The 14,204-nt window shown below is 48.8% G+C and overlaps 1 protein-coding gene across 3 annotated transcripts; it reads right to left on the bottom strand.

Annotated features, from left to right (window-relative positions):
• Positions 1 to 8,461: 8,461 nt before the first annotated feature.
• Positions 8,462 to 13,852, bottom strand: LOC132808369 (zinc finger protein 239-like). Of its 3 annotated transcripts, none has more exons than XM_060822117.1 (2): positions 13,782 to 13,852; positions 8,462 to 10,660 (listed from the first exon to the last, which is right to left on the bottom strand). In XM_060822117.1, exon 2 carries the CDS (start codon positions 10,250 to 10,252, stop codon positions 9,452 to 9,454), a length of 801 nt encoding a protein of 266 aa, XP_060678100.1. In that variant the 5' UTR covers positions 10,253 to 10,660; positions 13,782 to 13,852; the 3' UTR covers positions 8,462 to 9,451. The 3 variants fall into 3 exon arrangements, with proteins under 3 accessions (XP_060678100.1, XP_060678099.1, XP_060678098.1); XM_060822116.1 differs by having other exon boundaries at positions 13,756 to 13,836; XM_060822115.1 differs by having other exon boundaries at positions 13,623 to 13,836.
• Between the last annotated feature and the right edge of the window lie 352 nt (positions 13,853 to 14,204).

Consider the following 14,204-nt stretch of genomic DNA (forward strand, 5'->3'; position numbering starts at 1 on the left):
TTTACTATTTTTAAGCTAACTTTCTAACCCTAATTGCCGTGCTATGCCTGCATTATTTCTGATATTTTGCTACAGCTCTCAACTCTAGCATCGACTTGTCTGTGTATTCTATTGAACTGACCTTGATTAAGTATTGCAAAACACACAAGGGCAAATCTGTCCTCTCCAGAAGGTCTTAGTTCTTAACACGATAAAATTCACTTTGAAGTATTGTTCATCCAAATTTTACCAAACACATACTACAGATTCAACATCCCACAATGACACCCAGTTTTGTGATGATCTTTAATTCTGAAGAGACATTTGAATACCCAGTGATTAACTGGAAGAACTCTTCATTAAGTTTTCACATTTTTAAACAAATAAAGATTACCAATTAACTGGAGTAACTTAGCAGAATGGGATGTATGGCCTTAAATTGTAAATCTAGTTTTCTTTACATCCCTACAAGAGTTCCCATGAATCTTTACAAGAGTCTTGATAGTTCATTCACTTTCTGGGAATAGTCCAAGAGATGCAACATCTCTCGAGGATTCACTTGAATCCTTCTCAGAATTCCAAGTATTCCTGGTAATTGTATGTGGGAAAAGATCTGCTACCCTGGCAATCCACAATAAGCCCACAAAAGCAAAGTTGGCCAAACTGTATCAAAACACTCAGAATGTCTTAGCAAGGGCCAAGCAGGCTGACAAGCGAAACTAGACAGCATTTGTAGACAAGGGAATACCTGTACACTTCAAGCACCCACTAACAATGAGAGTACCACAGCTATCCCAAAGCCCTGAGGGCAGTTTCACAACCCAGCAACACCAAAGCCACACAAAGAACAAGTCAGACAGAGAGGCACCAGCAAGAGCACTACTCCCAGGACAAGACAATGGAAACAACTCACCACTTCAGAGGAGACATTAGCACCTCCCTGCGAAGAGGAATGGAAGCTCCTGATCCATCGATACTGTCAGAATGTTGCTTTGTGTAGAGAATTAGGACATTCCTCTGATAACTGTTTTCCAATTAGCATCATTGTAACTAGATTACTCCATTTCCAGCAGCAACATTTTACTGCCATCCAGAGAATTAGTTTTGAGGTCACTTCACTACCTAAAGCCAACCTGTCCCTACAATGTGCTCCTGCCCCGAACCCTGCCACCCTGCTCCCACTCACTCTGACCACCATTACGGATGACCATGACTGTTTAGGCCTCGTCCAGCAGGTCGTCACCCCGCACCTTGACCGCTCTGAAACACCTCTAGACAACCCTGATCTCATACTCGATACAGATGGCTCCTCCTTCAGGCCCTCAGACCACTGCACACTGGCAGGGTATGCCATCTGCACTCCTTTCTCAGTCCTAGAGTTAGCTGCACTGCCAGATGGGGCGCATCTGCACAAGCTGCAGAGCTATTTGCACTTACTAGGGCTTGTGTCATTGCTGAAGGACACACAGCAAACATTTATCCTGACTCCAGGTATGCCTTCGGAGTCATCCACAGAGAGACTTCATCACGTCAGTAGGGAGGCCACGACAATATGCTGCGCTGATTTCTAACCTCCTGGAAGCAGTCCTGTTACCCTCAGCCCGAGCAATTATCAAATGCCGTGCCCATACCTCAGCCACTGACCCGGTCACCCTCGGGAATGCCTCAGCTGACACAGCAGCCCGGAAGTTGCACTGCACCCCACCATCTACATCCTGCAGGCCCCCAGAATAGCGAAGGCCCCAGTATTCCCTGAGCCCATGGAGGCTGTGCAAGCTACCCAAGAAACTGCTCCACAGCAAGAAAAGGACAGTTGGGCCTGCATTGGGGCCACACAATCTCCTTCCCTCAACCTGCTAATACACCCTGATGACCGCATCATTTGCCCAAGTGCCCACCTACACACACTGGCCCTAGCAGCCCACAGCATTGGCCACACGGGCAAGAGGGGCATGATACACACTGTAACACAGTCCTGGTATGCACCAGGATTCACTGCTGCTGCCCAAGCCCTGCTATCACAGTGCCTCATCTGCCTGCACAACAATGCAGGGAAGCCAGTTGCCAAGTACCTGCCAGTTCCTGAAGGACCTTTCAGCCTCTTACAGGTTGACTTCACACACATGCCCCAAAAACAGGGTTACAAGTACATCCTGGTCATCATAGAGTTGTTCTCCAAATGGGTGGAAGCATTTCCCACAAGAAAAGGACAATGCACACACGGTAGTATAATGCCTCCTAAAGGATGTCATCCCCAGATGTGGAGTTCCCAGCAGCATAGAGACGGAGAGAGGAACTCACTCACGGCTTGGCTTGTGACCGGCATTAGCGAGGCACTAGGGATACCACGGCAACACCCCATTCCCTACCAACCCCAGCCGTCAGGCATGGTCGAGCGGATGAGTGGCATCCTGAAGACCACACTGACTAAAACCACCCAGAAAACAGGACTGACCTGGTCAGACACCTTGCCACTTGCCCTCTGTGCTACACATGCACAGCCAAACTGAGCAGCTGTGCTCACCCCTTTTCAAGGACTTATGGGGCAGCCTATGCTCACTGCCACCAGAGCCCTGACACTCACTACAGACACAGCCCTGCTTCTGACACAAGAGGCCCCACTAGAGTATGTCCAGGTCCTTAGCAGGAGCATTAGTGCTCACACAACCAGGTCAGGGCTGCGTTGTCCACACCCCAATCAGTGCCCATTCATCCGTTCTGACCCGGGAACTATGTCATGATAAAATCACCACAAAAAGATTCCCTCTCCCCTCGGTGGAAAGGTCTATACCTGATCCTGATGACAACCCGGACTGCTGTGAAACTGGAAGGATGGCCCGAATGGACACATACCACCCGCTGCAAGAGGGCTCCACAACCTATGAACAGGGACCACACCGAGGAAGGCACCACTCCGACCACCGAGGATGAATCCAGCTGCTCGCGGCAGCCATCACCATCTGATCTGTCTGACCATCACACTGTGGCTTGTTGGTAAACAGGGCCAAGGGGCAGCACATTTCATAACCCACTGTGATTTGCGGGCCAACACCTTCCTCAAAATGGCCCATGGGTATGCCCAGAGATTTAATCAGACCCGCTGCTGGGTCTGCACTAGATCCCTGTCCACTCTCACGGGGGGGCATTTCCATAGCCTCAAACCCCTTAAATATCTCTGACATGGCGGAATGGTGCCTGGAAACCTAATCTAATTGTAGGTTCGGAGATGGAGTGTCTGGGTCCCTGTCCAGATGGTGAGGAAGGTGGTATTCTGGGTGATCCTGTTGAGGACCCGTTGGTTTAAAATGCTGCCATCTGCAGTAGATTGGCGTGTGTGGGAGTTAGGAGCAGGGAGTCAATGCACTGGCTACAGCCAGCCTCCCATCCAGATGGCTGTGTGTGTTTCAAACAGATGGATCCCGCAGGTGGCCCATGTGGGCTGGTGTCAGCAATGGTCAGGGCTGGGGGCTCATGGGAGGGGTTGTAGGCCGGGTAAAACCACTCTTTCAATTTGTCCAGGTGGTAACCCGCAGACCTCCAGCAGGCTGGGCTCCTGTCCCCATATTTGGTCATTGCTGGTGCTATTTTGAGTATGGTAACCTCCGGGGACCTGTCTGATTCCAGTCACCATTCTGCCTTGTCAGAGATGTTAACAGGGATTGGCGCTAAGGGAATGCCCCCATGAGAGTGGACAAGGACCCTAGTGCAGACCCAACAGTGGGTCTGGTTGAATCTCAGGGCATACTGATGGGCCATTCTCAGGAAGGTGTTAGCCCACAAGTCACGCAGGTTTATTAAATGTCTCGCCCCTTGTCCCTGTTTACCAGCAAGCCACAGTGTGATGGTCAGGCCGAGGGTGCTGATGCTGAGGCAAGCAGCTGGATCCATCCTCGGTGGGTGGAGTAGTGTCTTCTTCTCTCTCTGGTCCCTGTTCATTGGTTGTGGAGCCCTCTTGCAGCGGGTGGCATGTGTCCATTTGAGCAGTCCTTCCAGTTTCACAGCTGTCCAGGTTGTCAGCAGGATGAGGTAGGGGCCTTTCCAACTCGGGGAGAGGGAGTCCTTTTCGAGTGATCTTATCATGATGTAGTCCCTGAGTTGGAACGGATGAATGGGCACTGATTGGGATGTGGGCAATGCAGCCCTGACCTGGTCGTGCGTAACACTAATGCTCCTGCTAAGGGCCTGGACATACTGCAGGGCCTCTTGTGTCAGGAGAAGAGCTGTCTCTGTGGAGAGTTTAGGAGGCCTGGTATCGGTGGGCATAGGTCACCCCCTAAGCATCTCAAAACGGGTGAGCCCACTCATGTGGTTTGCCTGCACAGGTATAGTATACAGGGCAAGTGGCAAGGCGTCTGGCCTGGTCAGTCCTGTGTCCTGGGTGATCTTGGTCAGTGTGATTTTAAGGGTGCTATTCATCCGCTCGACCATTCCTGATGACTGAGGTTGGTAGGGGGTGTGGTGTCGCCACGGTATCCCTAGTGCCTCGCTAATGCTAGTCGTGAGCCTAGCAGTGAAGTGAGTCCCCCCGTCCATCTCTATGCTACCTGGAACTCCAAATCTGGGACTGACATCCTTTAGGAGGCATTATACTACCGTGTGTGCATTGTCCTTTTCTTGTGGGAAATGCTTCCACCCATTTGGAGAACATGTCTCTGATGACCAGGATGTACTTGTAACCCTGTTTTTTGGGGCATGTGTGTGAAGTTAACCTGTAAGAGGCTGAAAGGTCCTTCAGGAACTGGCAGATGGTCATACTTGGCAACTGGCTTCCCTGCATTATTCTGCAGGCAGATGAGGCACTGTGATAGCAGGACTTGGGAAGCAGCAGTGAATCCTGGTGCATACCAGGACTGATTCAGTATGCATCATGCCTTCTTGCCAGTGTGGTCAATGCCGTGGGTTGCTCGGGCCAGTGTGTGCTCTTGGACAAATGATGCGGCCATCTGGGTGTATTAGCAGGTTAAGGGAAGGAGATTGTGTGGCCCCAGTGTGGGCCCAACTGTCCTTTCCCTGCTGTGGAGAAGTTTCTTGAGTAGCTCGCACTGCCTCCATGGGCTCAGGGAATACTGGGGTCTTTACTATTCTGGGATCCTGCAGGATGTAGATGGTGGGGTGCAGAGCGACTTCCGGGCTGCTGTGTCAGCTGAGGCATTCCCGAGGGTGACCGGCTCAGTGGCTGAGGTATGGGCACGGCATTTGATAATTGCTAGGGCTGAGGGTAACAGGACTGCTTCCAGGAGGTTAGAAATCAGCGCAGCGTGTTGTAGTGGCCTCCCTGCTGAAATGATGAAGTCTCTCTGTTTCCAGAATGTGCTGAAATTGTGAACGACTCCGAAGGCATATCTGGAGTCAGGATCAATGTTTGCTGTGTGTCCTTTAGCAATGACACAAGCCCTAGTGAGCACAAACAGCACCGTAGCTTGTGCAGATGTGCCCCATTTGGCAGTGCAGCTAACTCTAGGACTGAGAAAGGAGTGCAGATGGCATACCCTGCCAGTGTGCAGTGGTCTGAGGGCCTGAAGGAGGAGCCATCTGTATAGAGTATGAGGTCAGGGTTGTCTAGAGGTGTTTCAGAGCGGTCAAGGTGCGGGGTGACGACCAGCTGGACAAGGTCTAAACAGTCGTGGTCATCCGTAATGGTGGTCAGAGTGAGTGGGAGAAGGGTGGCGGGGTTAGGGGCAGGGGCACGTTGTAGGGACAGGTTGGCTTTAGGTAGTAAAGTGACCTCATAGCCAGTTCTCTGTATGGCAATTAAATGTTGCTGCTGGAATTGGAGTAATCTAGTTGCAATGATGTTAACTGGAAAACAGTTATCAGAGGAATGTCCTAATTCTCTACACAAAGCAACATTCTGACAGTATCGATGGATCATTTCTCTTTGCAGGGAGGTGCTAATGTCTCCTCTGAAGTGGTGAGTTGCTTCCATTGTCTTGTCCTGGGGGTAGTGCTCTTGCTGGTGCCTCTGTCTGACTTGTTCTTTGTGTGGCTTTGGTGTTGCTGGATTGTGAAGCTGCCCTCAGGGCTTTGGGATAGCTGTGGTGCTCTGTCATTGTTAGTGGGTGCTTGAAGTGTACAGGTATTCCCTTGTCTGCGAGTCCTGTCTAGTTTCACTTGTCAGCCTGCTTGGTCCGTGCTGAGGCATTCTGGGTGTTTTGGTACAGTTTGGCCTATTGTGGGTTGCCAGGATGGCAGACCTTTTCTCACATACAATTACCAGGAATATTTGGAATCCTGAGAAGGATTCAAGTGAATCCTAGAGAGATGTTGCATGCCTTGGACTATTCACAGAAAGTGAATGAACTATCAAAATTCATGCAGATATTCGTGGGAACTCTTGCAGGAATGTTAAGAAACATAGATTTACAATTTAAGGCTATACATCCCATTCTGCTAAATTAATCCAGTTAATTGGTCATTTTTATTTGTTAAAAAACGTGAAAACTTAATGAAAAGTTCTTTCAGTTAATCACTGGGTATTCAAATGTCTCTTCAGAATTAAAGATCATAACAAAACAGGGTGTCATTGTGGGATGTTGAATCTGTAGTATGTGTTTGGTAAAATTTGGATGAACAATATTTCAAAGTGAATTTTATCATGTTAAGCACTAACACTTTCTGGAGAGGACAGATTTGCCCTTGTGTGTTTTGCAACACTTAACCAAGCTTAGTTCTCTCGAATAAGCAGACAGGTTGATGCTAGAGTTGAGAGCTGTGGCAAAACATCAGAAATAATGCAGGCAGGAACACAGCAAGTAGGGTTAGAAAGTTAGCCAAAAACAATAAAAACAGGTAGAAAAGTTTTGTCAGCTTTTCTTACCACACTCAAAATACCACCAGCAATGACCAAATATGGGGACAAGAGCCCAGCCTGCTGGAGGTCTGCGGGTTACCACCTGGACAAATATAAAGAGTCGTTTAACCCGGCCTACAACCCCTCCCATGAGCCCCGAGCCCTGACCATTGCTGACACCAGCCCACACGGACCACCCGCGGGATCCTTCTGTTTGAAACACACACAGCCACCCGGATGGGAAGCTGGCTGCAGCTGGTGCACTGACTTCCTGCTTCTAACTCCCACAGCACGCCGATCCACTGCAGTAGGCAGCATTTTAAACCAACAGGTCCTCAACAGGATCACCCAGAATACTCCCTTCCTCACCAGCTGGACAGGGACCCAGACACTCCATCTCCAGACCGACAATGGCACCTATTTTATCTGTGGCTACAAAGCCTACCCCTGGCTGCTGTTGCCCTGGACTGGGAGCTACAATGTTGGGTGTGCGGTACCATTCATTTATCACTCCCAGTCCCCTCCCTTCCCAAAGCCCATGCCACGCAGCAGACGAGCCCTCCCTGCCATTGAAGCAGCTCTCTACCTGATGTCACCCCACACTGCAACCTTACAGTTACAGGTAGAAGCCCACAAACTAGCTGTCACAGTACAGGAGGTGGCAAACTCCACAGCAGACACACTCACCCAGCTGAATGTGGAGGCTGTTGCCATCTGTACTGTGACTCTGCAGAACAGGATGGCCCTGGACTACCTACTCGCTGTGAAAGAGGGCACGCGCAGAGCCTGACTGCAGGGACTGATAGCTCTCATCGCTATCATTGCCGGGCTTAGAGTGCTAGCCATGGCTATCCGACTGTGCTGTTCATGCCTATGTACAATTCTGTTACCCTCTGTCCCCCTCACCATTCAGCTAGCACAACTCCACTGGGAGAACATCCCTGCCCCCAAAATAGCCTCTCCTGGTCCAGACTTGGATACTGAGAGCTATCTGTCTGATACCGCGACCCCCACCCGACAATCCCCCTGACTCCGGCTAGGCTACATTGTCCCTTCTCGTCCCTCCCCTAAGCAAAACTAAAAGAAAAGTGAGGGGGGGGGGGGAAAGAGATTGTGGAAAAAGATCTGCCACTCTGCCAACCCACAAAAGCAAAATTGGCCAAACTGTACCTAAAACACCCAGAATGCCCATGCAGGCTCACAAGCCAAACCAGACAGCACACACGGACAAAGGAATACACTTCAACCTCACTAACAATGACAGAGCACCGCAGGTATCTCAAAGCCCCAAGGGCAGTTTCACAACCCAACAATACCAAAGCCACACAATCAGCAGGTCAGACAGAGAGGCACCAGCAAGGATTTCTAGTGAAGGCAGCCCACACCTCCCAGTGCTGCCAGTAACCTTTACAATGCTGATGAAATGACGCAGTACCTGCACTCATGAAAAATTTACAATTTCTAACGATACTAGCTACTTATTCACTGCTCCACTACATTGGAAACTTAGTGCAGGAGGCTGAAATGAAATGAGCAGCTTTAAAACAAAAACCTCTTGGAGCTCAAAGCTTTCAATGACATTCTGAGCCCAGCAGTAAGTGGGCTGCCTTCACTAGAAATGATGTGGAGGGGCCAGAGATGGACTGGGTTGGATCAAGTTTAAAAAAAATCACACATCAGGTTATAGTGGTTTATTTGGAAGCACTAGCTTTCGGAGCACTGCTCCTTCACCAGGAAGCTGTGGAGCAGGATCATAAGACAGAATTTATAGCAAAAGATCACAGTATAGTACAACTGATCGGATATATTGAACAAACCTAGATTGTTGTTAAGTCTTTTGTCTTTTAGAATAGGTTGCAAGTTTTAGTTCGTTAATGTGTAAATCCCAGAAAGTCTTTGAAGTCAGATTCTCGAGATGACTTAAGGTTTTATATAAATAGGTTACATCTCAGGTCAGACAACAACAAAATGTGCGAGGTTTGAATCTGTCTGTATCCCAATCTTGAATCAGACTGGTTCTATTTTTAAAGTAGAAATTTACAAATATTACATATATCAACTGCCTGCAGGTTGTGTGCTTTTTGATCAAAATTGAATGTACTGCAAATGCAAATTCACCCCATAGACCTTTATCGCGACCCAACTTTATTGCAGCTTCAGATCCCCCCCAGCAAAAAGACATAGAAAAAGTAGCTTATTTTTTTAAAAAACAGTTCAAGTTCAAAGCGTACCCAGTCCCCCCACTCCCAACTTTCTTTACTATTGGTCAGCACTGAGTTATCCCTTTGTAATTGGGTCCTTGGTACAGCCTTAACCCGCAGGAAGTATTGCCTCACTCAGCAATTTCAACCCAGACCCTGTATCCAAGCAAGTTTCTCCCTGTTCATTTCTGCAGGTGGGGGAGTTAACCACACTGCTGTGGGTCTGGAGTCACATGTAGGCCACCCAGGTAAAGGATACAGCTGGGACAACTGAGTGAATCCTTTCCTGCAACAGCAGTTTCCTTTCCTAAAAAGGGCATGAGTGAATCAGATGGGGGCTCTCACGCCCCTGCCCCCAAAAAATGGTTTCATCGTTAGATTCGGAACTCCAGACTTCTGACCGAATTCCAATTCCGCCATCTGCCATGACGGGATTCAAACCCAGGGGTCCAGTCGATAATGGGACTCTGCCATTGCTCCTTCAATCCCCCTGCCATGGCATGTGAACTCGCTGGTGCCTCTGCAGGTGGGAAGAGCGGGTGAATCCCTTCCCACACTGAGAGCAGGTGAATGGCCACTCCCCACTGTGGACCCGCTGGTGGGCCAGCAGGGTGGAGGCCTGTGTAAAGCCCTTCCCACACTCAGGGCAGCTGAAGGGTCTCTCCCCAGTGTGGACCCGCTGGTGCTTCAGTCTGTCGGATGAATTGCTGAAGGCTTTCCCGCACTTGGGGCAGGTGAAGGGCCTCTCCCCGGTGTGGACCCGCCGGTGGGTCAGCAAGGTGGAGGTGTGGGTAAAGCCCTTCCCGCACTCGGGGCAGCTGAAGGGCCTCTCCCCTGTGTGGACCCGCTGGTGCTTTAGCCTGTCGGAGGAATTGCTGAAGGCCTTCCCACAATTGGGGCAGCTGAAGGGCCTCTCCCCCGTGTGGCCGCGCTGGTGCCTCAGCAGGGCGGAGGAATTGCTGAAGGCCTTCCCGCACTTGGTGCAAAGAAACGGCCTCTCCCCGGTGTGGACCTGCCGGTGGGCCAGCAGACTGGAGGCCTGGGTAAAGCCCTTCCCACATTTGGGACAGCTGAAGGGTCTCTCCCCCGTGTGGACCCGTTGGTGCTTCAGTAGGTCAGAGGAATTGCTGAAGGTCTTACCACACTCTGTGCAGGGGAACGGCCTCTCCCCGGTGTGAGTGCGCCGATGAGTCTCCAGGGCAGACGGGAAATGGAAACTTTTCCCACAGTCACCACACTTACATGGTTTCTCTACGGGGCAGGGTCCCTCAGGTTTCTCCATGGCCAAAACTTCAGCTGCACACAAACATGTGTAGAGCCCCTCCCTACTGTGAATTCCTCTTTCCAAGTCGTATGACTATTTCTGCCTCCACACTCAGTGCACTGCAACAGTCGGGTCTCTCATCCAGTCCCACTGATTCTGAAAACATATAGAAACAGGAACCAAAAAGCTTTGCTCCTTCTCACAGAATCACAGTCGAAAATTGTTGTGTTTCCAATGGATTGAGTGACTGTCAGACATTGACATCAAAGTGAGGACTGCAGACATTGGACACTCAGTGTCGAAAGGTGCGGTGCTGGAAAAGCACAGCAGGTCAGGCAGCATCTGAAGAGCAGGAAAGTCAATGTTTCAAGCATAAGCCCTTCATCTGTTGACTTTGAAACTTCTGTCTTCAGATCTTCAAATACTCTGTAAAAAAAAATTTCAAAAGTCATCACTGTCAGTCCAGGGTAGAAATTCAGAACAAGCAACTCTACTTTCTGCAGAACGTTCTTTTCTTTTGTTATTCCACAAAAATGAAAGCATCATCCCACTCTCTCTCTCACTCTCCCTCTGTTCTCAATCCACTCTAATTCCCCTGAAGGTGCTGATTCAGGATCTTACAGGAGCAGAAAAGCAAAAATATCAAGACTGACATCTCTCTGAATTTTGGATAGCTCCACCTGAAAGTTAGTTTATTTCCCAACGCTGGAATATTGCTGAGAGTGAGCAGGTCTGATTTTGGGAAGCAAAACCTGTCAAGTCAGGGTGAACCTGCAACGCAGCTTCTTGATGAACAATGAGACACGAAATGGTTAACGTCCCCAGGAAGGGGGAGAAAACGAGACATTAAGGTATTGACCCCGACACCAGAGAGAAAGCGAACAAGCCGACCACATATCCAGAATCAATCTAGGCCTATTTCCCAGCACTTGGCCTATATTCCTTTAACCCCCTTCCTATTCATATATCCAGCCAGATGGCCTTTTAAATGTTGTGATTGTACCAGCCTCCACCACTTCCTCCAGCAGCTTGTTCCTTACACATACAGCCCTTTGAATTTAAAAGGGACGTGAGGGGCAACTTTTTCACTTTCCTTCCCCACCCTAAACCTATTACCCTTACATTCTGAAGTATCCCATCTCAAGGAAAAGACCTTTGATTATTTACCCTATCTACGCCCCTCATGATTTTATCAACTTCAGCCTCCAGTGCACAAGGGGAAACAGCCTCAGTCTGCTTGGCCTCTCCCTATCAATCAAATCTCCAACCCTGGCAACATCCTAGTAAATCCTTTCTGAACCCTTTCAAGTTTCACAACATCCTTCTGATAGGAGTGACACCAGGACTGCACACAACGTTCCAAAAGTGGCCATGGTTCTGCTGAACAATGGCAATTTAATTCCAAAATATTAATTTCTTCATGAGAAGGGAATAATTGGCAATGTAGCTGGACGAGGTATCTTGCAGAAGAGTGTAGAACTGAATGAAAGAACTTTCCATTAAAATAGAGAGGAACAGAGGTGATTCTGTGACTGGGGACTTAAATCTAAAGCAAGGAAATTACAACGGCAGAGGCACAAACAGGCCACAACAAATGAGGGGACATTATTGAAAGAAATGATAAACATTTAAAGAGCACTTGGAAGAACTGCAACAGTTGTCCATTCCTGTCTGAAAAAATAAAACACAGAAGGTGGCACAGACATGGCTAACAAGGGACATGATGGATAGGACTAGATCCAAAGGAGTGGCGTGCAAATTGACTAAAAATAAAGTGGCAGATCTGAAGACTGGCAGCAATTCAGGTTTCAACAAAAAGATTGATCAAAAGGCAAAAATGGGTATGTGAAGACAAAAAAAGATTAGAGAAAACAATAACAACTAGAACAGGCAAAGTTCTCATGTGGAACAAAGAGATGGCAGATCAATTAACCACACATGTTGCTTCTATCATCACAAAGGAGGACACAGGTAACATCCCCAAAATGTTGGGAAACACAAGGTCCATTGAGAGCAGGACTGAAGGAAATGAGTAGTTGTGGGGAAATGGTGTTGGGAAAATTGATGGGATTAAACATTTACAAATTCCGGTGCTGGTAACCCACACCCCAAACTATGGTCCAAGGTCATGCAATTGGCAAATCCTGAGCTAATCTTAGCAGAACTATTTAATGGTAAGGTCCTACGGAGTGTTGCTGAACAAAGTGACCTTGGAGTGCAGATTCGTAGCTCCTTGAAAGTAGAGTCGCAATTAGATAGGATCGTGAAGGTGGTGTTTGGTATGCTTTCCTGTACCGGTCAGAGTATTGAGTACAGGAGTTGGGAGGTCATGTTGCGGCTGTACGTGACACTGGTTAGGTCACTTTTGGAATATCGCATGCAATTCTGGTCTCCTTCCTATCAGAAGGATGTATGAACCTTGAAATGGTTCAGAAAAGATTTACAAGGATGATGCCAAGGTTGAGGGATTTGAGCTACAGGGAGAAGTTAAACAGGCTGGCGGTTTTCCATGGAGAGTTGGATGCTAAGAGGTGACCTTATAAAGGTTTATAAAATGATGAGGATAGAATAAATAGACAAAGTCTCCTCCCTGGGGTAAGGGAGTCGATAACAATAGAACATAGGTTTAGGATGGGAGGGGAAAAATTTAAAGGAGACCTAAGGGGCAACTTTTTCACACAGAGAATGGTAAGTATATGGAATGAGCTGCCGGAGGAAGTGGAGGAGGCTGGTGCAGTTGCAACATTTAAAAGGCATCTGGATGGGTATATGAACAGGAAGGGTTTGGAGGGATATGGGCCGGGTGCTGGCTCAAGTTATCCCTCCTCCTGTATAGAATTTCAAATCCATCTTCATCATGACTTTCCTCCACTCCTGGTGTTCTCTTTTCCCAGTCTACAAACTGAAAATAACATCAACACATCAATGCTCTCCTGGTCACTGCGATCTTGGAAGTACCCAGTTTCTGTTCCAGCGCCACAAATGATCAGATTTATTCACCTCAAATTCACAGTCCGCCTTCGTGTCATTCCAGATCTCTCTCTCTCTCCCTCCCACTCCCTTTTCCTGTGTTAATGACACACAGACCAGGCTCAGGGCCAGGTCTCTCAGAGTGAAATGAGGACATTCTAGTTGAATGACACCAACTGTCATTTCTCTCCCGGAAGTGACGGTTGATGGTGCCCTCACCAAGATGGCCGCCCGCGCTCCCCGCCCCAAGTCAACATGCGCCTTATCCTTACAATGATGGCGCCCTGTTGCCCGGGCAACACGAGAGCTCCTTCGGTGGTGAAGTGGGTCTGGGGAGGTTTTTATTCGCGGCCTCAGGCCTCCCCCTAGGAGTTTATAAACTCCCCAGTCTCCCTCCTCCCGCGGTTCCCAATCCTACCCTGTCTCACTGTCTCCTCTCCCCGGGGGCAGGAGCCGGGTCTTGGCGCTCGGACCTGGCGACCTCCCCGGGATGTTTCTGAAACCTGGTCCTGTTCTGAAGAAGGATCCCCGGACCCGAAACACGTCCTCACATTTCTCTCAACACGAGCTGCCGGACCTGCTCAGCTTTTCCAGCGGTTTCTGTTCTTGTTCCTTCAGCCGCCGGCGCCATTTCTCTCAGGAACTTTGCCTCACCGCACGCATGCGCACTGCCAGGGCCCCCTAGAGCGGTGTCTCCATCGCATGGCATCGTGGGAACTGAAGGCGCCATTAATGTCATGAAATCCAGTATCCCACATGCCTTCCTAATTGTCCTATTCACGTATTAATGAAGTACACGTCAGGGACAAATCTTTCATCGATTTTAGATTTATACATTGAGTGGAACACTACAGATGTTTAACTCTAAACTCTAGTTCCAATTCAGTGTCAGTATAATCACTCTTTCTCTGTTCTCAAATAAGCACCGAATCAATGCTCTCCATCTGACCCTTCTGAACATTGATTGTCTTTAGTTTGCAGATTCCAACCCTCTGTTTCA

Source organism: Hemiscyllium ocellatum, assembly GCF_020745735.1.
Source record: "Hemiscyllium ocellatum isolate sHemOce1 chromosome 27 unlocalized genomic scaffold, sHemOce1.pat.X.cur. SUPER_27_unloc_5, whole genome shotgun sequence".
Classification (NCBI taxonomy): domain Eukaryota; kingdom Metazoa; phylum Chordata; class Chondrichthyes; order Orectolobiformes; family Hemiscylliidae; genus Hemiscyllium; species Hemiscyllium ocellatum.

Bases quoted from the DNA above. Each gene is read 5' to 3' on its own strand.
- LOC132808369 (XM_060822117.1), bottom strand. From the start codon at position 10,252: ATGGAGAAACCTGAGGGACCCTGCCCCGTAGAGAAACCATGTAAGTGT.